At 46.2% G+C, this 27,650-nt stretch overlaps 1 protein-coding gene across 2 annotated transcripts in view; it reads left to right on the top strand.

Annotated features, from left to right (window-relative positions):
• The window catches only part of LOC131687645 (neurobeachin), a 186,763-nt gene that overhangs the window by 119,614 nt on the left and 39,499 nt on the right, over positions 1-27,650 (top strand). For both annotated transcript variants that reach the window (XM_058971732.1, XM_058971740.1), the window contains exons 12-15: positions 11,759-12,345; positions 12,414-14,637; positions 14,725-15,150; positions 15,432-15,603. In XM_058971732.1, coding sequence (XP_058827715.1) covers positions 11,759-12,345; positions 12,414-14,637; positions 14,725-15,150; positions 15,432-15,603 — 3,409 coding nt within the window. The remainder of the gene's footprint in view (positions 1-11,758; positions 12,346-12,413; positions 14,638-14,724; positions 15,151-15,431; positions 15,604-27,650) is intronic.

The raw sequence follows: 27,650 nt of genomic DNA on the forward strand, positions 1-27,650 counted from the left end.
CAAATGGAATCATCTCGCTTTGCTATTCACATTACATTAGGTACGGCCCCGTTACCGAACAGTGTTGCCAGTTTTATCCTTTTCGTTTGTAGGAAGTTTTTTTTTCGATAGGCATAATTCACAGAATTTTTTGTTCGGTTAAATAGTTACTAGAATTACTTTCATTCTATTAAAACTGTATATCTCACCATTTGGCAACACTGCTCTCGTGCCAGTGTGTGTCTCTGTATGAATGTAGCATTGTTATCAACCAACGCAAGCTGATTGTTTGTCAAGCACTTTTCCCGTGAACCGCCTGACTGACTCCCATGAGTGTGTCCTCAATGATGACGCGACAGTCGGTGGTACAACAGGATGAGCGAAAAAAGCGTGCAATTTCAGTGAAAATTAATCCTACGCAAACATACCGGCCCCCTCCCCCCGGCGCAGATTTTTTTTTCGCTTGCTGTACTTTTTCCAACCAGCGAACCCCAGTGACGTGATTTCTCACAGACTGACTGACAGCCGCCCCCGGATGATGATAAAAATGGGTAAATTGGGCGGCAAACGAATGCGCACGGCGGGCGCTAGTCGGTCGGTCGGTTACATAATAAACCGGATTCCCGTAGGATTTTTTTTTTGTACCGCTGGTGCCCGAACTATTCTATTCTATTTTTTTTCTCATCCATCGGAGACTGGCCTGTTCCGGCGGCTTCGGCTTCGGGATGGATGAATGATCCTCTTATTTTGCCTTTGTCAAAGGAAAATAGCCAACAAACAGCCACAGAAATGCAAAACTTGAATAACGGTCGGACGTCTCTCTCTGTGTGTTTGTTTGTTTGTTTGTGGTAGGCGTTCAGTTCAGTTTACAAACGGGATTATTAGATTCGTCGGTCAGGGAAGGGGCGGTTAGGGATGGCACGTGGGATGGGCAGATGGAGGATAGAGAATTTTCATCTAGGTTCATCAAAAGAACCGGCCGCTGGTTGGTAGTGGTCTTCTCGGCAAGTTCGGTACGAGGGTAAAGAATTTGAATTCCAATACAGCATGCTTGAAATTCAACACAATTTGCATAAAAAAGGGGGAAAATGTGGTTTCATTAGAAGATGAAAAGGGTTCGGGGTGTCTGCTAGGAGTATTTTTGTTTACAGTTCAAATGGAGTGCACTGAATGGTTAAAGTTGAAATTCAAATGAGATTTTGGAACTTGTGGTTTCCAAGCTGAAATCCTGAAACTGACGTTTTACCCGTCATGATTCAGCAGCACAAAATCTGTACTGGATTATTCCCTGGTAATCCATTTCATTTTCGACTTGTGCATAATTCACATCAAACTAGGTGTCCTAATTATCTCCAACCCGATCGGGTCAAACCGCATGCCTACAAATAATCTGACTAGAAAATGTCTCCCATATTCGTCCCATTCTCGATAATTAATGTCACAATTTAATAGCCTCCCGTCTGAATATTTGACGTGCACAAATTGTAACTCGCGCATTTGCCTGTACCGCGAGCGCCAAATTGCACTTTACACGACAATTTCGCCATAATTACTTATCATAATCAACGTCCAAGCAGGTATCGCACCATGACCTCCATTGCCATCATACAAAATGATCGTGTGCGTGAGTGTGTCGTCACTCGCGTGGCAATTTGTTGGTGAATGCACCTGCATGCATACCTCAGCAGAATCCCGCTACCGATTGCCTCACTCGGAATTGCATCGACTACTGTAGCGCATACTGTTCAAAATTGGTTGATATAAGCTCATCATCAGCTACACCTTCCCCCCATTAGGCAAGCGTACAGCGACAGGAATCAAAATGGGAAGGGGGAAGGTGTAGCAGCATCCGTACGCTAGCCCCGCCTGTGTTGCCCTGGACCGGACCGGTTGGATTGCACAACGAACGAACACGGTCATGGTGCTAAATGAAACAAGTTTTTCCTCGCTTCGAACCGACCGGTGAAGTTATAAATCCGAGGATGGTCGGTGAGGGTTAGGGTTAGGGTGAGTGAGGAAATTGTGCAGTTTGTTTATGAGTTGCTACACACAAATAAAAGGATAGAGCGGTTGGGCGGGGCGGAGACGAGGGGTTCAGAAATACAGGCGTGCTCAACATTTGTTTTTATTGCGCCCACGATCAAAATTATGAGGCGTTATTAATTCATATTAATTCAATAACTGCACCCCATGAAAGCCCATATTCAGGGCAATAATTTGCTGCGAAATGCTTGGTCCATTGAGGTGGTTCCATCCAGGGAAGTGAGAGGAACTGGGTATATGCTACGGAAAAGATTGTTGGAATTTTATTTTGATTTAATTTGTGAGTTGTTGATCCAGCAACATAACCGGGCTCGGGGGTGGATTTTATTTGCAATGACACACTTTGCGGGATTGATTTATGGTCGTATTAATGTTGATGATGAAATAAATTTCCACGTGAGACATATTGCCTTCATTGATGACGTTACTCGTTAATGTGTTTAAGCTGGGGGAGGTAGTGCAAAAATTTGATGGCTTTGTTCAACTGAAAACAATAGAACCCGTTATCTTTCCATCACGCTTCAATTCATTCGATATTGCCCAAAAGATTCGACCGAAAAAACGAGCTTCATTATTTAAAATTTACTAATTTGCTGAAAAACGGTTTGAGTCACTAAAAATGTGTCACCAAGTAGTGCAACCAAACAAAAAATCAAATAATACTGAAAATTGCATACAATCCCAGCAAAGCACGGACTTGATACTACATTTCGCTGCGGAACTTAATCTGTTTCGACAGACAGATTACGGTTCTACTGGGAAACTTGCATTCGACCTACAGTGCGCGAATTAATAAAGGTGAAAATGGAGCTTAAGCTTACGGAAGTGCCCCATATACAGCTTCACCATTTGCGTAATGTTGTACTGTTAACGTTTAGAAGTTTAGCTAAGGCAAAGCGCTTCTTTAGGAAGAACAATATTCAACACGGCGTCGATAATGATAATGTTAACCCTTTCATGCCCTACTTTTTTCTATGTATGGTTCCAAAACTATTTTTTTCTTCGAAAATGTTGGGTTGGGCCAAGATATACAAAAACTGATCAAGATAGATACTTTTCTTGAAGTGATAGAAGCTGCCCTATATTTACCTTCCGATTCTGAATACAATTCTATAATTTTTAGAATAGTTCAGTTGATTGGAAATTGTAGTCGAAAACAGTCGAAATTGAAAGGTTTTACCAGTTTTCAAAAGTATTTCAAGACATCGAAGATATGACAAGATTACACCGTTAACTTACACTGTTTCTGGCAGCACTGCCCGAGCAAATACTCATGGGTTCAAACACCACATAGCCCCTTGAAAAGACCTTAAACCTGGTCCGTGCCAAAATTCACAACCATCAAGACACCATAAAATGGCCTCAATAACCCATAAATACACCAACATATGGTACTGCATATGGGATCTACCGGACCATGGTGATGGTGTTTTCATGGGTTGAACCCATTTAAAACACCCATGTCAAACCCCATGAGCATGGGGGTATTATGGGCATTTCGTTTGCTGGGGTGCTCCATAGGAATGTAATGTAATGACTTCACGCAACCAAACTTGACTAACTACCTTAAACGTATTATGTCGAAAAACGAAGAAACTTTTTTCAGATATTTCCAACGGTGTTGAAAGAATACGACAGCCTAAACCTATTCCTTCTTATCTGACAACTGAATGCAAATCTCCTAAAGAAAGCGTTATCTATAATCAAACAACGCTGCTCACATAACGCAGTCAGATCCCTTCGTGCCAATGTTGTAACTATGTCATGTCTACTACGCCAGCCAAGCGCCAAATTCGGTGAAAAAACAATCCACTACTAACAACACCAAAAAATGGCCTCTAATATCTGCTTCTAAAACACAATCCAACGACCTTGCGATAGTTTCGTGTTCTATCTTGAAATAAACTAACAATTCCAACAGCAACGTGACAACGATTGCGCCTAGTGCTTCCAAACCAACAACCAGCACCACCAACACAGAAGCAAATGTCGAAGAAGATTGGAATCCGATCCGTAAGAACAAAAAAAAAGGTCCGAGCGTGAAACAAAATAATTAGAATTAGGAAGGAATTAAAATGAAAATAAAAGAAAATCTTAGAATGTTTTTAAAACTTAGCAAAAAAAATTAAAATTTAAAAACTTAAGGATTATGAAAATAGAAAGTAGAAACAAAATGGTAAAAATGCAAAAATGGAAGAAACCGCAATTTAAAAAAAATTGGTGGAATGTAAAAAATGAAAAAAAACATGCAAATAGAGCAAGTCCACAAAGACTCCTCCAACACACTTTAAAATCGGGGCCCGCCACCCACACACAGGAAACATGCAAGTAACGCACTTTTCTGACACTACGCTAGTGGGGTTCTCAGAAAAAAACGTTGATACTGAATCAAAAACCCCTTAATGTTCTTAAAAAATGATACTATTTGCTCTTTATGAGCACGTTTAGGTCATTAGAAGGCATTGCTACACGGCAATCGTATGGGCCTCACCCTTGCGGAGGTCAAATAGTGTATGTGAATTGAAACTATTGAAGCTTGAATTCAATGGTCTGGACTACAGAAAGTACAATTTCCGGACGTTACATGAACGTATTGAAATCGGCCAATACGAGTTGTGATCGGAGGGTGGCTTTCGTGGTTTTTAGATGACGATGGCGCTCATTTGTCTCCAATCGTAAAGGACGTAAGGAAACATATAAAATGAATTCAACAACCGTTTTTTTTTTGGGCAGAATCTGGTAGATTCTTGACCATAGAAAACGGTGATTCGTTTGCGATATCGTTGAGGGAATCCAACGCGATAGGAATTTTTGCTGCAGCTCAGAATCCAGTCTAACCTTCTTGGCAAATATCCAACGGTTAGAATGTTACACGCTTTCGTTAGTACTGCATCGATTTATCCGGACCATGTTCCAAAGAATGTTCATCGATGTTTCTCCCGTTAATCCGCCAACGAACCGGCGCCAGTAATCGCGTTTTTTTAACTTTCATCAAGCTTTTCATTTGAGTGTCTAACGGTGTGCATAACCGGAAATTTTCTGGCGATCCCATGTTCAAAAAGGGTTTATGCGCCGGGGATTTGTCCGGGACACTTGTGACCACTCTTTGTCCCACAACGGTTTGTCTCGTTTGAGCTTGAATCATGGCGTTTAGAAACAAGCTCGCTAGAGACGTTAACTTTTTCTCAGAAAAGTTGATTCGATGGTTTTGAGTGAGATCTAGGTTGTCTTTGTTTCTGATACACTTGAACCTTTAGGCTTTACCGTGGAGATCAATGATTACCTTCCACATATAATCCAACTGTGATCAAATCCGGTACCTCGTTTGTTGAAGTAGCTATCGAAGTAAACGATCGCTGGAAAGGAGCGGGCATTTATCACTCAACTCAACTGCATTAAAAACGTTTTCGATGCGTGAAGAAAAGTTCATAATTCTCCTTTTAAGAGATTCGGTAACATTGAAAGCTGTAAAAATCAAGTCCATGATGTCAGAAAATTTTATTAGACCAATACTGGGCTGAATCTCCTTTTGTGATGAGGTAACACGAGTGTTGATGTCCCTGGACATGCAGCGCTTCTAAAATTTCCAAGTCCACGAGCAACTTGATTCGGCTTTGAAGCAGCATTTCCAATAGGTTTATTTACTTACAGCTATTTGAAGAGGGCGTAAGTTGGCAAAACAGATCCAGCGAAGGTCACCCGTAATTTTGTTCTGTCCCTTGTAGTTATTGCTGAATGCGACCTTTTGCAATCTAAAATCTTTAGTCTGTAGGAAGGGAGTATTTAGAACAGCCAACATCGTCCTCCGGCAGATTTATGAATCCAACTCTAGTCTGTGACCACACTGTCGATTTCAACTTTGTATGCGGGTACGTAGACTCGGTACTTCTTCGTAAGAATTTTGACTCCAGCAATGTAATTTGCCTGTTTTAGGCCGGAAACCACCCCTCTCAGTTCATCTGGGTGGACTTTTGCAATGTCGGTAACGGTCGGCTCCATCAGGTTTCTGTAAACGTTTAGGAGCAGGGGGTTTTTGAAACAGACAACCTTGTGCTCCAGTAGATTAAATCATGTTAAACTCGATTCGTGGACTACTCCATTTATCTCTACATTGTGGGCGGGTGCGTAGACACGGCATTTCTTCGTAAAAATCTTACCTCCAGCAATGTTTGAGACTGGAAATCACAACCCGGAGCTTGTCTGGGCAAACTTTTAAAGTTTCGGGCATGACAGAAATATCGCTCCGTCAGCTCCTTCGATGTCTTCCGAAGATATAGAGCTTAATCCCTAATTAGAAATCAGAATCAGGAGCAGCCTGACCGAGTTCAATGAATTTAGAGCAGACACTTGTACTCTCGTTAGCTATCCATTACACCATCGGGTAAGTCTTTTTCGAAAGCGGATGCACGAGTCTAGGGTTCGGCACAAACATAGGCTGGATGCAATCGATTCAGCTGGCACCGAGAATGCGTGAAAACCTTTAGCGAAACAGACACAAAACCTGGTTTGTTTCACTCGCACAAAGTATGTGACAAAACTGCGACGAGGAAAACATCCAGCATCGTCTCTATTGCTTCACTTGGGTAGACGGCCCTCTACGGGATACAAGTTAAATAAGTGAATGAAGTTAGATGTTCAAGAATTATATTAAACGAAAACTCCGCTTAATGAAATTCGTGTTGAAATCAAAGATTTTTTATTCTTAGAAGTTTTAGTACATTACACGTATTCAGGTGATACTTAAGTAAATTAATGCGAGACTTTACAGTATATGAGAACGATCTCATGATGCATTTTTGTACATCCAAGGAAATAAGTCCTTGGATGTACAGTAGAGCTATTACCTTCCGTCGCCAGGAGCTAAACGTCTTTTTAATTATCAATAAATAAAGAGTAAAGCATTTAGTTTCAGTGAACACTGCCGGTCAGTAAGCGCTGGACTGAGTCTGTTTAACATATTACAAAATCTGTGAAGAAAACAAAGTCTGAAAGGTTCTTTTTGCAGACTAACATTTCATTCAAAATGCCGTAACCAAATACCAATGTTATCCAAGCAAAAAATGAAAAGCTTAAAAATGGTTGGAAAAAAATATTCATTTGCAGAGTAATTGGTAGCAAAATTATGAAGCACCTGTAAAATTTGTGAATTTGGAAAAAAGCCAAATTTTTAAATTATATGTACATTGTCCAAAGCGCCAGCGTTGGAATTAATATTCTCATATATAAGAGTTAATAAATTAGAGGTACGCCTAAACGATCTGGTTCCGCGTACTAACCCTAAGCTCAATAAGAAATACAGTGAAGACCCGATTTTATCAGGCCCCGATTTTGTCAGCTTTTTGACCAGGTTTTGTCAACCAGCCAGGGTTATGAGGTCATATCTAGGGACTAAAGAAGAATATTTTACCAGCTTAGGTTTAACCCACCGGAAGTCGCGCAAATGGCTCACTGAACGAGCACCCGCTGGTGCCCTAGGACAGTTTCGTTAGATTTTCAGAGCAGAGTGCACTCAGTTCACAAGCGGGACAGCCGGAAGGTTAATAAGAAAGAAATGAATATATTGGGTCATTGTCCCCACTTTTTTCTAACTAAAATACACCAAAGGGGCTGATAAAAACGACGGGTCTTCGGGCCTGATCAAAACAAGTAATACCGTAATCCGAACTACAAAAGGGTGCCAAATTTGTGGCTGTTCTTTAGGAGCCGTAATGACAACGCAAAAGCAGCGTCTAGCACCTCCAAATCCACAACCAGCCCCATCAGCGAGGAAGCTAACATCTATGGTTTTCTTAAGGCAATAGACAAGCTAACAAAAATGTTTCCGCCGCGAAAGATGGTCTCCACTCGCAATAGCAAGTTTCGTGTACGAGATCCGATAGAGACTCAAAAATGTTTGTTTCTATTTTCGTTTATTTTCCATTATGATCATCATCGGTGTCGACCATTCTTGGCACTCCGAATCATGATCGAATGTATTTTAGATTTCCAACTTGATCCTGGACCATCAGTCCTCAATCCGTTTCAAAGCTTTATGAATTACCAATTGTCTTGTCAGAGTTTATCGTCAGTACGATTCACGCGACCTCCCTTTTAAAAAGCACTCATGCCTCTTCCCCTGCTCTGCGATCAACTCCAATGATGGAGATGTCATCCGCGTAGATAAAAATCATCGGATCTTTGTATCGAGCCTCCTGCAGTGTTTTGTTTAACAACAGATTAGAAAGTGCAGCACTCTGCTTGAATCTATCTAACTAACGGCATAGACGAGTAGGAGGTTTCCTGGGTCATTTTGGCGCCTAAATTTGACCCATTCAGCGTTGTACGAATCAGCCTATTTAGGTTTGTCAGAAATCCATGTCCAAGCATGATTAGCCACAGTTCGTTTCGTTTCACTGAATCGTACACCGCCTTGAAATTCACAAGTAGATGATGAATCCGCAAGTGGTTTTCTCGAAATTTGTTCAGAACAGGGTAAACATCTGATCTGATCCATCGTTGAGCGTCCTTCTCGAAACCTGGCTTTGGTATTCGCCGACAAAGGATTCATCTCCCATGACCGACCGACAGACATCCCCTTATGCTCAATACAGGTCGATTCGAGCGTTTCCCCGAATGATCCAATCGATAGCAAAACTAATGCCGATATGTCATCTATTCGATAGAAATTATATCCATCGAATTCAACCGGCTTCCGGATCAAAAATATTCCATTTTTGGACCCTTAACGCACAAAGTGGTTTAATCCACCCTTATGGGAACTAATATTGCATAATGCAAGGCGTTTGGCTCCCGAGCCAAAAGACAAGAGTTCGTTTTCGCTTTCTCGTCAGCAAACCTGAGCCTCTGTGCATGCTTCCCGGGACATCACTCGGGACAAGTCAGTTGCTTTGAACGTTCACATGTGTCGTGTGAACTGTTTGGAATTTTTGTGTGTCTAACTAGTGCCAATTTGGGTACTAGTTTAGATACATCGTCTAACTAGACACCCAGATGGTGCTAGTTACTGACGAGATGAATTCGAAACACAAAAAATAAAACTTAATTCCGTTTAACGTCATCAGCTTCGGCCAGGTAAACATCAGGGTGTCTGTGAGCGGCCTTGAACAGACAAAATTGTTCGCTGCGAGCTTTTTAACGAAAAAGTATCGTGTCTACGTACCCAACCGGGAAGTAGAGATTGATGGTGTAGTAACCGGAATGGTGCTTAAGTAAAAAGAACTGCTGTGTGAGGTTGGCTCCTGCAATAACAACAGTTGACTGTTACATGGGCTTTACACGGTTTTCGCAATTAGCACGGTTTTTTGAACGGTTTCGCCAATTCACACGGTTTCGGAAAAAATGAAAATGAAAAAAAATCTAAGGCAAAAGACTTGAGCAATTTTGGAGTTTTGCTTCTATTCTAGTCCCTTTGAATGCCAAGAACTTAGAAAATTTTTGGAAAAATGGAAAAAGCGGATCTTGAAAATCCATTTGGCTGACACTTCTACAATATAGGTAGTTTTGAAGCAGGATTAACGAATAGATGCCATATAACTATTCTTGAGGCAATTTTCAAAATCAAGGTGGCGTCTTACGGTTTAGCGGAATTGTTGAAAAACCAATAAATATGGATATTTTTGGAACGGGCTTGAATTTTGAAAATCGCGGTTTTTTCACGGATTTCGCAATTAACGTGGTTTTTTGCACGTTTTTTTACATAGTACATGGTAAATCGGTCATCAATAGTATTACTTGCCAATGGTGCTGGCAGTTGATGCTGGGGTGCTGGATGCTGCGTTTGTAGGTGCAATTGTGGCCTGTACACCGGCGAAGAATTTGGCAACCGTTAGTGGATTCTGAACACTGCTGGTAGCTCTGAAGATTGTGTGTTGGATTCGTTTGGCGTTTTAGTTCCGTGAGTTCTAAATTTTATAGTCAAGTGGAAGTGGAAGAAAATAAGTCTTTCGATTCGCATCCTTACCACAGGAATACCGCTAGAAACATCCGGTAAGAAGTTTTTCTAAGTATCGTGTGTTATAGATCCCATTTCTCCGTATTGTGACATAAATTTTGCAATTGGCTCACGAGGGGTGCGTGATGCTATATCGTGTTGTCTTACCTCTATTGTGTCGTTTTCCATATTCACGGGAATCTTAATTTCAATGCTTTCAACCATGCAATTGTGATTGTTCTGCAAAATAAAGCTTTCGCCTTGGTCTGACATGAAACTGAATGTAGGTGAGTTAACGTAACACAAAGCTCCAATTTTCACCTTCATTAATTATTCTATCAGAAGTTATTCCAACGAGTCTTCGAGAAGTCCTTTGCAGCGACGGTTCGTGTTGGGAAGGACTATTAGTAGAGTATTAGTAGTAACAACAACAAACTTCAAGAAAGTCGAACAAGTTTTCGAAATTTAATACAATATTGTTATATGTCAAAATTTATTGCAAAATTGTTGTAACTATTTTCGATCAATTGGTGCCAACATTTTGTCATTCCTTTCGCTTTTTTTCTACCGAAGTTTAAGCTTATCCAAATCAATATTGTTCAAAACATAGAATGTTTAAAATAAAGTGATCGCCGCTTGATGGTACAATAGTCTCCTAATGTAAAAATTTGTGAACCAATAATTGATGTCGTATATTTGTGGTTCTATTTTCATAGTCACGTCGCCTAGTGACTAGAAGGGAAGTTCTTTCTAGTCACTAGGTGACGTGACTGTGAGAATAGGGTCCTTGATTTAAATTTATTGAAATTAGTTATGGAATTTGCGTTTCGACTTCGTCTCATCAGAATCCGACACTAACTTAGTGACAGGTACAAAATTTCGTACACGCGTTCAACTTCAAGCATGCTTCGTCTCGATGTACAAGTTCGCCTCGAACATCGAACTCAAGCGAACTCTAGTTCAAACATCCGTGTACGTACACCGGGTGCATACACGAGAACGACTCGCATATGGCAAAAAGAGTCAGCGCTAGTGACGATGAGAGTGAGAAAGAGAAAACTGGTACCACGAACCGATGTGTATGCACACCGTGTACGTACATGGGGTTCAGTTGTGTAGGCGAACATGTGCACGTGTTTAGGTGCGAAACAACGTGTTTGAGTTCGTACACGAAGTGTGGGTTTAATATCAGCACAGAACCAGAGCGAACATTGTGTGCAATGTGCATATGGGAAGACTGGTGACAGGGCTAAGCCGGATTGACGCTTTCTCTAAAAAACGGAGACACATGTTGTGGAACACGAATTTTTTACTCCGTTTTTTTTTTTGAGCTAGTGTCAATCCGGCGTTAGTTAAGTCCTGTCACTAAGTTTATGTCGAATTCTGATGAGACGAAGTCGAAACGCAAATTTTATAACTGTTGGTTTTATGCTCTTTACGCAGAAAGATCTTTTTAAACAATTTTCTCCTTAATGGAGAAGAAATAGTTTTTATCAAAATTGTTCTCTACTGAAGGAGAAATATAGCATAGTAAATTTTATGGTTTTTGATTTATGCATGTTTAGTGTGTGCCTCGTTTTTTATATACGCTTCTAGTTTAGCTGCTACCACACTTTGCACGTTCGTTTGACTTCTCTACCCCAAGAAATCTACGAAAAAATCTCTCGACCTCTCCTACCCCCAAAAAAATTTCTCGTTTACTCGTTTTATTGTTAATCCACAAAAAAGTAACCAAAATCCTTGCTGCATGCCAGAGAGTACAATCGGCCTGTGGCAGGACAGACGAAAATCAAAGTTAAAATGAAGCTCTTCTGTTTCTCTTTCCTTACCTGGCAGCTACTAGATCACGTCCTGTTCAACCCATCGCTCTGGATCTACACACCGGCCACGGTACAGGCCCGCCTATACGCCTACCTGGCGACGGAGTTCCTCAGCGACACCCAGATCTACAGCAACGTGCGACGGGTGAGCACCGTACTGCAAACGGTTCACACGCTCAAATTCTACTACTGGGTCGTAAACCCCCGGGCCAAGTCCGGTATTACGCCGAAGGGACTGGATGGACCCCGACCCGCCCAGAAGGACATTCTAGCGATTCGGGCGTACATTCTGCTCTTCCTCAAACAGCTGATCATGATCGGTAATGGAGTGAAGGATGATGAGTTGCAGAGTATCCTGAACTATCTGATGACAATGCACGAGGACGAAAATCTGCACGACGTACTGCAGATGTTGATATCGCTGATGTCCGAACACCCGAGCTCGATGGTGCCGGCTTTCGATGTGAAACATGGTGTCCGTACGATTTTTAAGTTGCTGGCGGCGGAAAGTCAATTGATTCGACTGCAGGCACTGAAATTGCTTGGCTTCTTTCTGTCCCGTAGCACCCATAAGTGAGTATCTTCCAATAAAAATCACTTTCAACTTAAGTATTTAATTTCCTTTCGTTTCCCCAAAACAGAAGAAAATACGACGTAATGTCCCCTCACAACCTATACACCCTACTGGCGGAGCGGCTGCTACTGTACGAGGAATCGCTCTCGCTGCCGACCTACAACGTGCTGTACGAAATCATGACCGAGCACATCTCACAGCAGATTCTGTACGCGAAACACCCGGAACCGGAAAGTCACTACCGGCTGGAAAATCCGATGATCCTGAAGGTGGTCGCCACACTGATCCGTCAGTCGAAACAAAGCGAACAGTTGCTGGAGGTGAAGAAACTGTTCCTTTCCGATATGACCCTACTGTGTAACAATAACCGGGAGAATCGTCGTACGGTACTGCAGATGAGCGTCTGGCAGGAGTGGTTGATTGCGATGGCGTACATACACCCGAAGAACTCGGAGGAACAGAAACTGTCGGATATGGTTTACTCGCTGTTTCGGATGCTGTTGCATCATGCGATCAAGTATGAGTACGGCGGTTGGAGGGTTTGGGTCGATACGTTGGCGATCGTTCACTCGAAGGTGTCGTATGAGGAGTTTAAGTTGCAGTTTGCGCAGATGTATGAACACTACGAGAAGCATCGGACGGATAACATTACGGATCCGGCGCTGAGGCAGCAAAGGCCGATCAGTACGATCAGCGGTTGGGAGCGGGGTGCCGGTGGGACGGGGGATAGAGGAGGGGGTGATGATGGTGGTGGTGGAGGGCAGGGAAAGGAGGAAGTTGCGGCTATAAAAGCAGCCACGAAGAAGTGTATCTGTGCACCGGAGGAGGAGGAGGAGGAGGAAGCTGGTGAAGAGGGTAAGAGCAAACTGAGGGGAGTGTTGGAAAATGGTCACGAGGGTGAGGAAGACGAAGAGGAAGAGTTAGAGGAAGAGGAGGAAGAATTGGAAGAAGAACAAGGTGAGGAGTTGGAGGAGGAAGAAGAAGAACTGTCGCAGAGTGAGCTGAAGAGGGCACTGGAGATTGGATCGTTGAAGGATAGTCAAAGTGTGTCGGAGATGGTGGTGGAAGGGATAGTTGAGGAGATCATTAGCAAGTCGGAAAATTTGATGAATCAATCGGAGGAAATTCAGGATTCCAGTTCGGAGCAGGCGACATCGTCACCGGTGATCAAGGACGAGGAAATCGAACTGGCAGTGAACGAAGTGGTCAAGGGGGTGCTATCGCTGAAGACTTCCAGCATGGCACCAGCTACGGAAAGCGAAGACACGTTGAACAACAATAACAGTACAGAAGACAGTGTCCCGCAGAAGACTGATAGCGTAGCGTCAAGTGCAATAACTAGTGGTAATAGCAACAATTTAAACAATACTAATCTAAGTAGCAATAGCGAAGGTTGCGAAGAAGTGGAACAAAGTGAGGAACAGGTTAGGGCAATGGTGACCGAGATATTGAACGAACTGGTGGATAATTGTTTGAGAAGTGATGAAACTGCTTCGAACGAAAATGACGTCCAACCGATGGAAACTGATCGAAGCGATGTTGAAGCACATGTCCAGGAGGTAGTTGATTCAATCATTTCCGACGCTGTGATGAGAGCGGAGCAGATCTCCACCCCGGAACCGATCGACGAAAACGAACAGATGAGTACTGAATCCAGTCCAGAGAAACAGCTCTCGATTATGAAGCTAGATACTGTTTCGGCGGAAATCGCCCGAACGGAATCCTCTAGCGAACCCAAACAAGATCTTGACTACGAAGAACCGGAAGATGAAGAGGACGACGAGGAAAGTGAAGTTCCCGATACTCCGGTAACGGTAGCTACTGTAATCGAACAAGATTCGGTCGCGTCAAGCAACGCAATTCAATCAACCATTCTCCCATCAACCGCCAAGAAGACGGCAGTGAATGCCTCAACTAGCACCACTACCGATTCCCCGCCGGTTCTCTACGAATCCGGCGTTGTTGGAGCTGCCGCAAAACAGCACCGCTCTAAATCCACATCAAACCGTCCAATGTTCTCGCCGGGACCAACCCGGCCCCCGTTCCGGATACCGGAGTTCAAGTGGTCCTACATCCACCAGCGTCTACTGTCGGATGTGCTGTTCTCCCTGGAAACCGACATCCAGGTGTGGAGATCCCACTCCACCAAGAGTGTTCTAGATTTCGTAAATTCTGCCGAAAACGCAATCTTCGTTGTGAACACCGTTCATCTAATCTCGCAGCTAGCCGACAATCTGATCATCGCTTGCGGCGGTCTTCTGCCGCTGCTCGCCAGTGCGACGTCTCCTAACGTAAGTATTCCTACTTCTTCTCATATTCGATCGAATACTAACATTCTATCTTATCTTATCCCTCTCTCCCCCAACAAAAAAAAACAGTCCGAACTCGACGTCCTGGAACCCACCCAGGGTATGCCACTGGACGTAGCCGTATCCTTCCTGCAGCGTCTGGTCAACATGGCCGACGTACTGATCTTCGCCAGCTCGCTAAACTTCGGTGAACTCGAAGCGGAGAAAAACATGTCCAGCGGTGGCATTCTACGTCAGTGTCTCCGACTGGTCTGCACCTGTGCTGTTCGCAACTGTCTCGAGTGTAAGGAACGAACGCGTGGTCTCTACAACGGTATGTCACTGAAGGACATCCCGGGCGGGGCACATCTACAGGCTCTGATCCGAGGTGCCCAGACTACTTCGAAGACAATCATCGAGTCGCTGTCGGGGCCGATGAGCCCGGTGAAGGATCCGGAGAAGTTACTGCAGGACATGGACATCAATCGGTTGCGGGCGGTTATCTACCGGGATGTGGTAAGTGCTGCGCAAACACACAACATTCAAACGACGGGGTTACGCGGTGAGGGGCGGGTTATTGAAGGATTTTTTGAATATTTTTTTGCTGCTTTTGAGGGATAAGTTTCGGTTTTCGGAACATCAGCAAGGTATCTCAAGGAATTCGTAGTCTGGATGTTTAAGCTAATAAAAAATCGTACCGTTTGAATCTTGTGTGCCTCCCATGCCTACCAGAACCCCCCTTTCCCCCAACAGCCTACACCCTCAGTGAGGCAGAATCGCTAATTTTTAATCTGAAGAAACGTTTGTTCCAGGAGGAAACCAAGCAGGCCCAGTTCCTCTCGCTGGCCATCGTGTACTTCATCTCGGTGCTGATGGTGTCCAAGTACCGGGACATTCTGGAGCCCCCGCCGGAGCTGCAGATTCATCGGAATTCGTCGCCGGTTTTGCAACGTTCCACCCCCACGCAAGGTAAGTCGTCATCGGGCTGGTCGTTGGAATGCTACTTACTATCGCTACTACTACTACAACTGCTGCCTTTGAAGCTAAGCGCGGCCTATGTCCCCCGAGCCTACTACTACCCCCGCATTTTTGTCTTCTTAAGGCCCATTGCTGGGAGTTCTGCTAAACTTTCCACGCCCAGAAAATAAGCTAGGGATGGGTTGGGGGAAAACATGGCAATCATGCCGCCTTGTTAGCCGCTTTATGTCGCATTTCGGTCCCCCCGTACAGTAGTGTTGGTGTTGTTATTTTCATTTGTTTCTCCTGTTCTGAGGTTTGTGTTTTTATTTGTTCCGTTAGCTAAGCCGAGAGTTGAGAGTTAAATTCAAAGTGAATCGAATTAATTTGTACTAGATCTCACTCAAACGCAGAGTGGTATATGGCAAGGAGGCTAATTAGCTTAGCCCTGTCACTAAGTTAGTGTCGGATTCTGATGAGACGAAGTCGAAACACAAGTTCTACAAACTAATACAACGGAACATTTGCAAATCCAATTTTTAAGGAAAAATTTAAATTAATTAAAATCTATTGTGCTGCCGGTAAATTCGGAAGAGGTTAATAATCAAGATAAGCGAAGTTATTGAAATTATAAAGTTAATCCTTTTTGTATACACGGAAACAGTATCCTTTATCATTTGTGAAATGTCGGGTTACAATTTCTGACTCACGCAAACTTTGTCGTTGGCTGTTGACCACATATAAACGCCCCTCGTGGGAACTATCTTTCATCGAAAATTCTGGGGGAGAGGGTCACAACGCCATTTTGATTCCCTCAAAGCTCGAACCACTGATCCCGAAACACCCGGCACAATAGAGTGCCGTTTCGGGTAAGCTACAGAACAAACATCGACAAGCCCGTCTCCCCAACATCAAAGCAATGAAATCAAAACAACACAAGGAACCAGTCCATCAATTATGTAGCTGCTATGCAATTCATCAATTTAGGTTAGGTACATTGCGTAGCTTTGATTTTGTCGTAGACCCACTCAAATAACGTCCGCTAATGGTGTTTTAACGCCCGACTGGAGCGATGCGATAGTAGGCTGTGAACCACACACACACCCGCTATCGCCTCCCCACCCCATCAACTTGTCTTTTAGTTTTTTTTTGCAGAGCTGGGAAAATCGACGCCTAGCCCTGTTTATCTTCCCCCGATGCTCCACCCTAACCTCAAAGATGTTAATTTGGTGGAGGCGGCGGATGCGATTATGTATTTTTTTTGCTTCTTTCCTTCCCCATCCGGAAAGAAAGTGAGTCGTGCCACACTAATCCGCCACGTCATCGTAATCCTGGTTGTTGCTGTTGGTGCTGATGCTGCTGCTGCTGTCAGCCCCGGCGATTAATCGCCATTAGCGGCAATTGTGCTCGCATTTGTTTTGCTCGCCTTAGACAGTTCTCTCGGTGGGACGTGTATCCTTGGATGGTAGATATAGGAACCTAGGATCGATACTAGTTCGAAGCTAAACTTGAATCTTGTTTTGACTCGAACACCCCCACCCACCAGTGTGTAGGTCACATTTGGCGGTAAGGTGTGGACCACTCCAACTAATGCCAGTCGAACAATTATTTTTCCACATCCTCAAACTAATGGGAACAACCAACTTGAAGATCTCGTGCAACAAAAAAAACACAACGAAATAACTCAAGCTAATGGGATTCGTGGCAGCAGAAAACTCCCCAAATGTGAAGGATTACCCACATAGCTTACAAGAGCGCGGTTTGCCGGTCAGTGTAATTTGCTCCGGTCTGGAAATGAACAAGCCATTTCCCAACTCCCATTAACCGTTTTGCGTGCAGGGATGAAGAGAAAAAAAATGTATGAGGAAAGCGAAAAAAAACCTGTTCCGCCACGGATCCGGTGAAAGTTTCCATCATCACGTTCTCAAGCGCCAGGCTCCGCCCAACGACGGAGCGAAAAACTTTTCGAGGTCCAATGTGTGTGTGTTGAAAAAACGTGCAGGGCGGCAAGATACAAATTAATTTTAATATAGTCAATTTCTACTATTGGGCGCTTTTATTGATAGCTGAATTAGCAGTTATTGGTTTGTAACAATGCTTACTTTTGTCTCTTATTTTCAAATTATTTTAATCCAATGTACCTGACTTTTCAGAATCGCTTGTGCTCGAGTTCGTGTTGGGAAGCCATTGTTGATTCGCTGCACAAAATGAGTGTCCCTAGCTACCTTTGCAGAATGCTCAGGAGTTATTCCAGAACTGGATACCGGACAGTTATCGGTTAGAATTTTGGCAGGAATCCCACGGTGCTCCATACTAGCTCCAATGCTCTGGAATGTATAACCGCGTGCTGACGATCAAGCTACCTACGGGTGTAGAGATCATCGGTTGTGTGGACGACATCGTAATAAGAGCGTTGGGGGAATCGTCCGAAGGCATTGACAGGATCCAAAACTGAACTCAAGGAGAGAAGTTGCAGATAGCCCACCACAAAACGGACTTGCTACTAGTCATCGACCGCAAAATACTGCGGCCGACAGAAATCACTATCGGGGAGCATATCACAGTTTCGTAGCGTGTGCTGAAACAACTCGGTGTGATGCTGGATGACCGACTAAATTTCAACACCCTTGTCGACTAGGCTTGCGAGAAGGCTACCAAGGCTATTTAGCGCTTTTTTCGGGATTATGATGAGCAAAACTGAGCCAAGCAGTAGCTAGAACCGCCTTCTGCCTAGTGTATACTGAGCTAGGGAGTACATCACAACTTCATCGGAGGTAATCTGTGTTATCGCTGGAACGGTTCCTATCTGCATCATTGTAGTTGATAACGATTGCTTTAAGCGGTGGAACACGGAAAATATTAAAAGCTGACTCGATGGTCAAGTGGCAGCAAGAGTAAGATTTGCGGACGGTATTCAATGATAGATGAACACACCGACTTATACCGGTTCTTTCGAGCTGGGTGTTTTTTTTTACGATGGAGAAGACATTTACGTCCTAGCCCAGTACACGTGGTATTGGTAGGTGTCCAAGCTACCACACGGGGTGTACTGGGGGCGTGTCGGGCTCGAATGATGACGCTGCCATTAATACCGACTAAACTTCATTGGGCTCCGACATCGTTCCCCCCAGGAACTACCTCTCGGTATTACTTCTGGGGGATGGCTGTACTTAATATACTCATTCACTCTCACGCATTCATACGCCCTGTATGAGGCTTACTTGGGTGCTCACCTTACTCATTCCTTGCTGGGCTTACTTTTGTGCTCGCCCCACCCATACCATGTGAGACTGACTTGGATGCTCACCCTTTCACTCCTCTGCCACGCCACGAGGCATCGATAGCTAAGTCCCAACATACTATGCTACGACCCTCCCATCTTGGCATGAGGCAGTCCACTTATACGCCTATATACTCGCTCTTCTGCCTTGCTTCGGGATGGCTGGGTTTACCCCTTACGCGGTTGCCAGTCGCTGCGCCAAACCTGCCTCAGCATGAACAGACCATTCACTCCCTTTTTTGCGCTCGGCCTTTTTCGCTCCAACTAACCAATTGCTAGTTAGCCGTGCCCGTCGTCTGTTGCTCGGTTCGCCAGATTACCTCTAGCCTACAGGCAATCTAGATGGTAGCAGCCGAGACTGCGTTTCACTTCTCCACCGATTGACACATCCGCTGAATAAGGGTATCAGGGGTTGTGTCCCAGCCACAGACGTCAAGCATTGCGCTTCTTTCGACGTCGAACCGAGGACATACGAACAGTATGTGTTCTGCAGTTTCGTCTACACCTGGGCAGTCCGGGCAGGCTGCCATGGCCTGACAGGAATTGTGTCAGGTGGAAGTGAACTTCCCCACGGGGCCTTCCCACCCAGCTCAATATGTTAGGTATCAGCCGGTGGGTCCACCTACCTTTCGAGGAGTTATCCCACCCACGCTGCCATCTGGCGACAGAGGTCACCCTGGTGCGCTCGCGGGCTCCTCTATTTCCACGTAGCTCGAAGCACTCCTCATCTTCCCGAATGACCAACCCGACTGGCATCATGCTCGCTATCACGCAGGATGCATCGTGTGATACCGTGCGGTAGGTAGATATCTCTCTGAGGCACATCACGCGGTAGGTGCTCTCCAGTTTCTGTAGGTAACTGGTTACCCTCAGTGCTCTTGACCATGACGGGCCCGGGGCCGCCGTACCTGAGGATAGATACGGCATCGCCTGCCAGTAACCTACGTCTACTGGCGCACACCTTTGAGCTGTTGGACATCATCCTCGATAGACCCGCAACAGCAGTCGACACTCTCTTGCATGTATAGTCGACATGGCTGCCGAAGGTCAGCTTGTCGTCTATAATGACTCCGAGAGACATCAGACTCCGCTGTGAGGTGATCACGACTTCTCCCACATGGATAACTGCATGTTGTGCCGACTTGCGGTTGTGCCGACTTGCGGTTGTTGACGATAACTACCTCCGTCTTATGATGAGCGAGCTCCAGGCCTCTCGCGCTCATCCATTCCTCCACCGTGCTAATCGCGTGTTCTGCGGTTAGTTCTACCTCAGGAATTGACTCCCCGTAGACCTCCAAGGTTACGTCGTCGGCAAAGCCGACGATCTTGACCCCAGGAGGGAACTTCAGTCTCAGAACCGGGCCTAGAATCGAGCCCTGCGGGACTCCGGCGGTAATCGGAACCCTTTTCTGACCGGCATCGGTCTCGTATAGCAGTACGCGGTTCTGGAAGTAACTTTCCAAGATCCGGTACAGACCCACCGGTAGGCTAAGCCGGTGTAACGAGAGCGCGATGGCATCCCAGCTTGCGCTGTTGAATGCGTTCTTCACGTCAAGTGTCACTAACGCACAGTATCGAATGCCTCGCCTTTTTCGTTGGATCGCTATCTCGGCAGTATTTATCACTGAGTTGAGAGCGTCCACTGTGGACTTACCCTTCCGAAAGCCAAACTGGTTGCTTGACAGACCGTCCGTACCTTCCGCGTACGGGGTGAGCCTGTTGAGGATGATCCTCTCAAGCAGTTTGCCAGTCGTGTCTATCAGACAGATTGGTCTGTACGCCGATGGGTCGCCTGGCGGCTTCCCGGGCTTCGGCAACAGCACCAGTTTCTGCCTTTTCCATCTATCGGGGAAACGGCACTCGTCAAGGCATCTCTGCATAGCTAGCCTGAACATGTTCGGGTTCGCTATGATCGCTGCCTTGAGAGCGTTGTTTGGAACTCCATCCGGCCCTGGAGCTTTGTTCATTGCTAGGGATTTAGCCACTGCGAGTAGTTCTTCATTCGTCACTGGAGCCACCATTTCGACCGTGCCCGCACTGTCTCGTAGTGCAGGTGGCCAGGGGCTTGTGGCTCGAGACGGGAAGAGTACTTCGATAATCGTTGCCAACCGGTCCGGAGACCGTTCTGGGGGTGAGGAGCCCCCTTTGGTCTTGGCCATCACAATCCGGTAGGCGTCACCCCACGGATTCGCGTTGGCACTCTCACACAGGTTGTCGAAACACGCTCTCTTGCTGCTTTTAATAGCCTTGTTAAGGGCTAATTTCGCAGCTCGAAACGCTTCACGGCGGTTCTCTCTTGCATCCTCGGTGCGAGCTCTTTGCATCCTACGTCTAGCTCTGAGACAGGCTGACCGTAGAGCTGCAATCTCGGCACTCCACCAGTATACCGGGCATCTACCGTTTCTTGGCAGTGTTTTTCTCGGCATAGTGGCGTCGCACGCGCGTGATAGAACAGCTACCAGCGCATCCCCGCTTAGACTGTCGGTGTTGGCCTCCAGTCCCAGGGCCGCGGTGAAAGCTTCGCTGTCGAAGTGATTGGACTTCCACCCGCGTACCTGACAGGGATCTCCCGCCCTCGGATGCTGCACACCATAGTTGATCTTAAAGCGGATTGCTAGATGATCGCTATGGGTGTAGCCTTCGTCTACCCTCCATTCCATGCCTGGAGCCAGACTCGGGCTGGCAAAGGTCAAATCAATCCACGCCTCCACTCCGTTTCTACGGAATGTACTAGCGGAGCCATCATTAGCTAGCACAGTATCGAGTTTCGCAAACGCTTCCATTAGCGCTTGACCCCTGCTATTTGTACAGCGGCTGCCCAAGCGTTGAAGTCTCCCGCTATTACTACCGGTTTCCGGCCCACGAGGTCCGACGAGAGCCTGTCGATCATCTGGTAGAACTGTTCTATTGGCCACCTTGGTGGGGCGTAGCAGCTGCAATAGAACACACCATTGATCTTGGCAATCGCCACACCCTCGGCGGAGGGGTGTATTACCTCTTGAACCGGGAACCTTCCCGTTGTACAGATTGCCACCATTCCAGACCCGTCCGACACCCAATTGCCGTTGCCGGCAGGGATGCTGTACGGGTCTGATAAGAGGGCGACATCTGTCCTCGACTCCGAGACCGACTGCCACAGCAGCTGTTGGGCTGCTGCACAATGGTTAAGATTTAGCTGTGTGACTCTCACGGCTTCTTATTTAACTCGCCGAAGGGACACGAAGGTCCGCCCATAGCATGTTTATGGGCTTGCTTCTTAGCGGTGCAGATAAGGCACTTATATGCCTTAGTGCACCCCCGCTCTTTATGCCCCTCCTCGCCGCATCGACGACATAGCTTGCTCCTGTCTATGCCTTTGCACTCGTAAGCTTTATGGCCGGATTCTAGGCACCGATAGCACCTGTCCTCTGAAGGCGGCTGGGGTATACTAATAGGGCATACCGACCAGCCGATCTTCAGCTTCCCTTTCTCGGTTACCTTTTTGGCATCCGCATTCAGTAGCCTGAGGTAGGCTACTTGGGTGCCAGAGGGTCCATCCCTCAATCGCACAGAGGCCCGCTCGATTGTGACGCCGCAGTGCTCCTTGACGGCTGCGACGACGTTTTCTGCGGTCGTGAACTCGTCCAAGTGCTTGCACTGGAGAGTTGTTTCCGCACCTAGCGACCTGATTTGAGCGCCCTCACCAAGGACCTCTTGGGCCAAGGCCTTATATACTGCACTTGATTGTGCGCCTCGCTTCAGCACCAGGAGCATCTCTCCCGTGTTGGTGCGTCTTACGCTACGCACATCCTGCCCAAGGGCCGAGAGACTTTCGGCCGCCTTCATCGATTTAAGGACATCGGCGTATTTGTCCTTGTCGGTTTTTAACCACAAGGCTTCGCCTCTGTCTTTGGCCTTCCTCGCAGGCCGCGGTACCTCCGGTTTCGGTGCCGGCTTTTTCTTGGTAACCAGCGTCCAGGGGTTTGAGCCCCCCTGCCCCGGTCGTGCCGGGTTGCTGGTACCATCGCTCTCCACAGCGAGGTCACTCTCGCCCTCGCTTACCTCACCCAGGCGGCGTTTGACCTTGACGGTTGCACGCCGAGTGGTGTCGGTTTTGGCACCCTCGCCTGGCGACTTCCTAGGGCGCTTCGCATTCGATGCCGTCTTGCGATTGCCCTTTCCCTTTCCCTTCGAGGGGAACTCGGTCGCCGCTCCGATCGACGTGGCTGCTCCGTAGAAGGTAAAGGCCACTGTCTGTGAACCTCTATCGACCTTCTCTCTTTCCTCCCTATTGGAGGCCACTGTCTGGGTTTCTCTGTCGGGCCTCTCCCGACATTCCACCCTCTCAACATATGCCTGCTGTTCCTGTCTTGCGACACGAACAGCTTTCCGGAGCTCCAAGAGGCTCAACTTCAACTCCTTGGCTATGTTCTGCTTTGCGCTAGCGAAGTCGATTATAGAATCGAGTTGCTTCGCTACTTTGCGCATCGCAGCTATTGGCCCCTCCGATGCGTTGGTAGGGATATTGCCTACCGCTGCTGGGGGGTCACTGGTGCTTTCGGATGCAGCACTCATCGCACCACTACTCTCCCCACGGTGGGGAGACCTCGCCAAACCACCTCTTGCGAAGGGGTTTGGCACCTCCGTCTGTTTATTTTTATTTTTATTTACCTCCATGTATAGTCCCACGAGTAGCGCGAGAAATATATGTCCGCCACGCCAGAGCTCCGCATTAGCGTGGTAAGGGACGCTTACTGTGGGGGTTGCCCAGGTACCCCACAGGCTCCGTTAACGATCGAGCATCTTTTTCACCCCCTCGATCACTCATCCCTCGGCACGGGTCGCTTCACGCCTTGGAATTGGGGTTATGCCCTACCTTGCTTTACGTGGTGATCTCGGCCCGGATCATCACAACCATCCTCCTTTACCAGGGCTTTGGACCTGTAGCTCTGGTTCTCAATAGTTCCATGTACGTATGTTATTACAGACATGCTACTATTGGGATCCGTCATTCGCTAGCGGAGTTACGTCTCGACGCATGTAAATGAATGTATGTAAATGAGTCAATAATGGGCAATATTGAGCAGCCCCGAGGCGAGGAAAACCCCTGCGAGGGTGGCTATGAAGGGATGCGAGTTAGAGTTTTCGGCATCTCCGCATTGGTTTTCATCTCGACGGATTCCGACGTCGTCGATGGTCGTGGATATACCGATTATGGGCAAGAAAAGTAGATGAAAGCAAAAAAGGAAAAAATAAACAAAGCAACGCGCTCAGGAATAGTAGAAACAAGAATAATCCCCTTCAATACAAAAAACACATACAAAAGGGGCAGCAGAGATAGGAGTTCAGGGGTATAACGATCATCTTCTTCCCTCTTCCGGACCTTCTGCGAGTTAGGCAGTCTGGCTAGGATGTGGTAGTGTTAGGCAGTGATTTCTGTTAATCCTCTATAAAACGCCATACAAATCGTAAAGCAACTCTGTCCATGCGAGTCTGTACTGCTTCCACTTAAACTACCAAAGCCTAACTGAAGTGCCAAACAGCTCATCAGGATTGATGCAAGTGACATCCTATGACTGATCCCGAGCAAACGAATAGCCCCATGCTCGTGGTGCTTGACATGGGTGTTTGATATGGGTTCAACCTATGAAAACACTACTACCATGGTCCGGTTGATCCCGAATAAAGACGTGTAAAGACCCCATAAAGTGTATTTAGGGGATATTGAGACCATTTATGGTGCTTCGATGGTTGTGAAATTTGGCACGGAACATATTCATGGCCTGTTCTTGAAGCTGTATGGTGTTAGAGCCCACGAGAACTTGCTTCGGGATACTGGTCATGGTGAATACCGTGATCGATCCGAGCTGAACGGTGATTTCGGACTGACAGTCGCACTGTTCTGTGCCCTGGTTAAGGAAAGGTGTCACCGACTTGGAACTTAGGAGACAACGCAATACTTGCTCGGAGAAAAGAGTGAGGCATGCCGGGGGAACATTGCAAAGGACCGTGGCTCTTCCCAGTACCCAACAGTGCCAAGAAAAACTATGTGACCTCCTCGAACAGCTTCCACGTCCTATTTTAGCGCTAGGTGACTTCAACGTTCATCACATATGCTGGGGATCCAACAAATCGACCGCACTAGGTCAATTCATCGCAGAAAAAACGTTGGAAGAACACCTAGTTATACTTAACAATGGGACGCATACACGAGTCGACTCAGCCACCGGTGCTACTTCAGCTATCGACCTGTCAATCTGCTCCGTTACTGTGGCCTCGAAATTCACCTGGCGAACACTTCCCGATACCTATAACAGTGACCAGCTGCCCATAACCGTTTCCATCCCCGAGTTCTCACATGTTCCAACAAAAAGGCGACAACGGATTTACGACCAAGCAGACTGGACAGCGTACGAACGATTGACCGCCAACGTTATACAACCGGGCGTCGAAATGTCAATCGACCGTTTTGTCGATCATTTGCAGCAAACACTGCAATACCCAGAACTAGCGAAAAGATCGGACCTAAGGCAGTTTTTTGGTGGTGTCCGGAGGTAAAAGCAGCCATAAAAAGTCGAAAAAAAGCAAGCGTATCGAAATGGAGGACCCACGAAAACCTGAAGCACTGGAAAAGCTTTCAGGAAGCGCAGGCAGCAACAAGAAAATCAATCCGTGATGCCAAACAACGATCGTTGGAGGAATTCGTCGCGAAAGAATCCCCAAACACCACTGCATCGGAAATGTGGCAGACAGTGAACGCGTTAATAGGAAAACGTCAGCATCGCCCAGCCGTCATTAAACGTTCAGCTGGCTACACGGATAATGCAAAAGAAATGGCTGAAGAACTAGCAGAGCATTACAGCGCAATATCGGCAACATGCAGCTACCATCTTTCGTTTCAAATTGAGAAGGAAAAGGCCGAAAGAAACCGTTTCAACTTTTCACCAATAACTCCGACTTCACTTTGAATGAGCTTGCATGGGCGCTCGACAGAGGACGAAGTAATTCTACGGGTCCGGATTCAGTCGGTCATCCAATGCTACCACGACTACCATTGTCGGTGAAAACTGCTTTATTGGAGCTTTTTAACAGGGTTTGGCGCAGTGGTGTATTTCCATCCTGTTGGCGAACTGGAATTATTGTGCCAATCCCAAAGCCGAATTCGAGCGATACGGGTCCATCTGCTTTCCGACCAATCACGTTAGCGAACTGTATGGCGAAGGTATTCGAGCGGATGGTGAATCGACGGTTAACTACCGAGCTTGAATCGAACGGGCGGCTAGACACTCGACAACATGCCTTCCGATCCGGCCCGGGTACTGACACATATTTTGCGGAGTTGGAGAGCTCATTACCCGACCGTGACGAGCACTGTCTGATAGTATCGCTTGACTTGGCCAAGGCGTACGACACCATTTGGAGATACGGCATCCTGCGAACATTACGAAAGTGGCAGATACGCGATCTACTGTAGCCCGAATGCCCGCCGTGAGCCCACGCAATCCATCAGGATGGATACAGTAGCTATACCGTCACAAAATCAACTGAAAACCCTTGGTATCACTATCGACAGATCGCTGAACTTCAAAGCGCATTGCAAGCTAACGAAAAAGGGATGTAAATCCAGGCTGTCTATCCTGGAAATGATCGGAGCAAAGCTACCACGTGGTCAACGAACTTCCTTGCTACAAATCGGCTCCGCCATTGTCACTTCGCGATTATTATATGGAATGGGACTCGTTAGTCGGGGTAGAGATGCCGTCATCAAAACTCTCGCGCCCACCTACAACAGGATAGTAAGATTTGCATCTGGAGCATTCGTTACCAGTCCTATCTTAGCCATCATGGCCGAAGCAGGCACCTTACCGTTTGATCTCCTATGTTACTAGTCAGCAACCTCAAATTTCTGCGGCCGGCAGAAATCACTATCAGAGGACTTGGTCATAGTTTCGTAGCGTGCGCTGAAGCACCACGGTGTAATGATCAATGATCGACTGAACCATGTTGACTATGCCTGCGAGAAGGTGGTCACGGTTATCAACGCTTTATCCATAATTATGCTGGACAAGGCTGTGCCAAGCTATAGCAAGAGGTATCTTCTGGCTAGTGTATCATTGTCTACAGTGAGCTACGGATGTCCTGTCTGGCTTGCGGCATTGGAGACATAGCGAACAGTTCCATTTCATTGGAGGTAGTCCGTATATTGCTGGAATCAGTCCTATCTGCATCATTATAGTGGAAGGCTATAAGCGGAGGAATACGGAAAATGCTAAGAACTGAATCGATGGTCAAGTAGCAGAAAGAATCGGATTTGGTGGGTAATGCTAGATGGACACTCAGACCTGTACACCAGCTCTTACGATCTGGGTCCAAGGGCAGATCACTGGGGATGCATTTGTGAAAAATCAACAAAAATTAAATGCATTTTCTTGCCTTCAAAATAGAAATTTAGAAAATGTTTTGCGTTGCGTGTAAAACATCAACGGCATTCAAGAAACTAGCTCTACATCCAACAAAACATCGAACGAACTGGATCGCGATTGGAGTCTGCGAGGAAGTGTAAATATGATGCAAAAATGGACATTTTTCAAATTCGATGTACATTTCTAAAGTGATCTGCCCCTAGTATACAAAAAGCATAGTGAAATAGACTTTTTTCGTGGTACCCAGCGGGGAAAACTGATCAAAATGATGGCTTAATTGAAAGGAATTATGTGAATAAAATCATTCCAGAGGCAGGATTTATACCTGCAACCCTTGGGACTCCGACCCAATGCACAAACCCTAAAGCTATACGTGA

The sequence above is a fragment of the Topomyia yanbarensis genome, chromosome 1 (assembly GCF_030247195.1).
Source record: "Topomyia yanbarensis strain Yona2022 chromosome 1, ASM3024719v1, whole genome shotgun sequence".
Classification (NCBI taxonomy): Eukaryota; Metazoa; Arthropoda; class Insecta; order Diptera; family Culicidae; genus Topomyia; species Topomyia yanbarensis.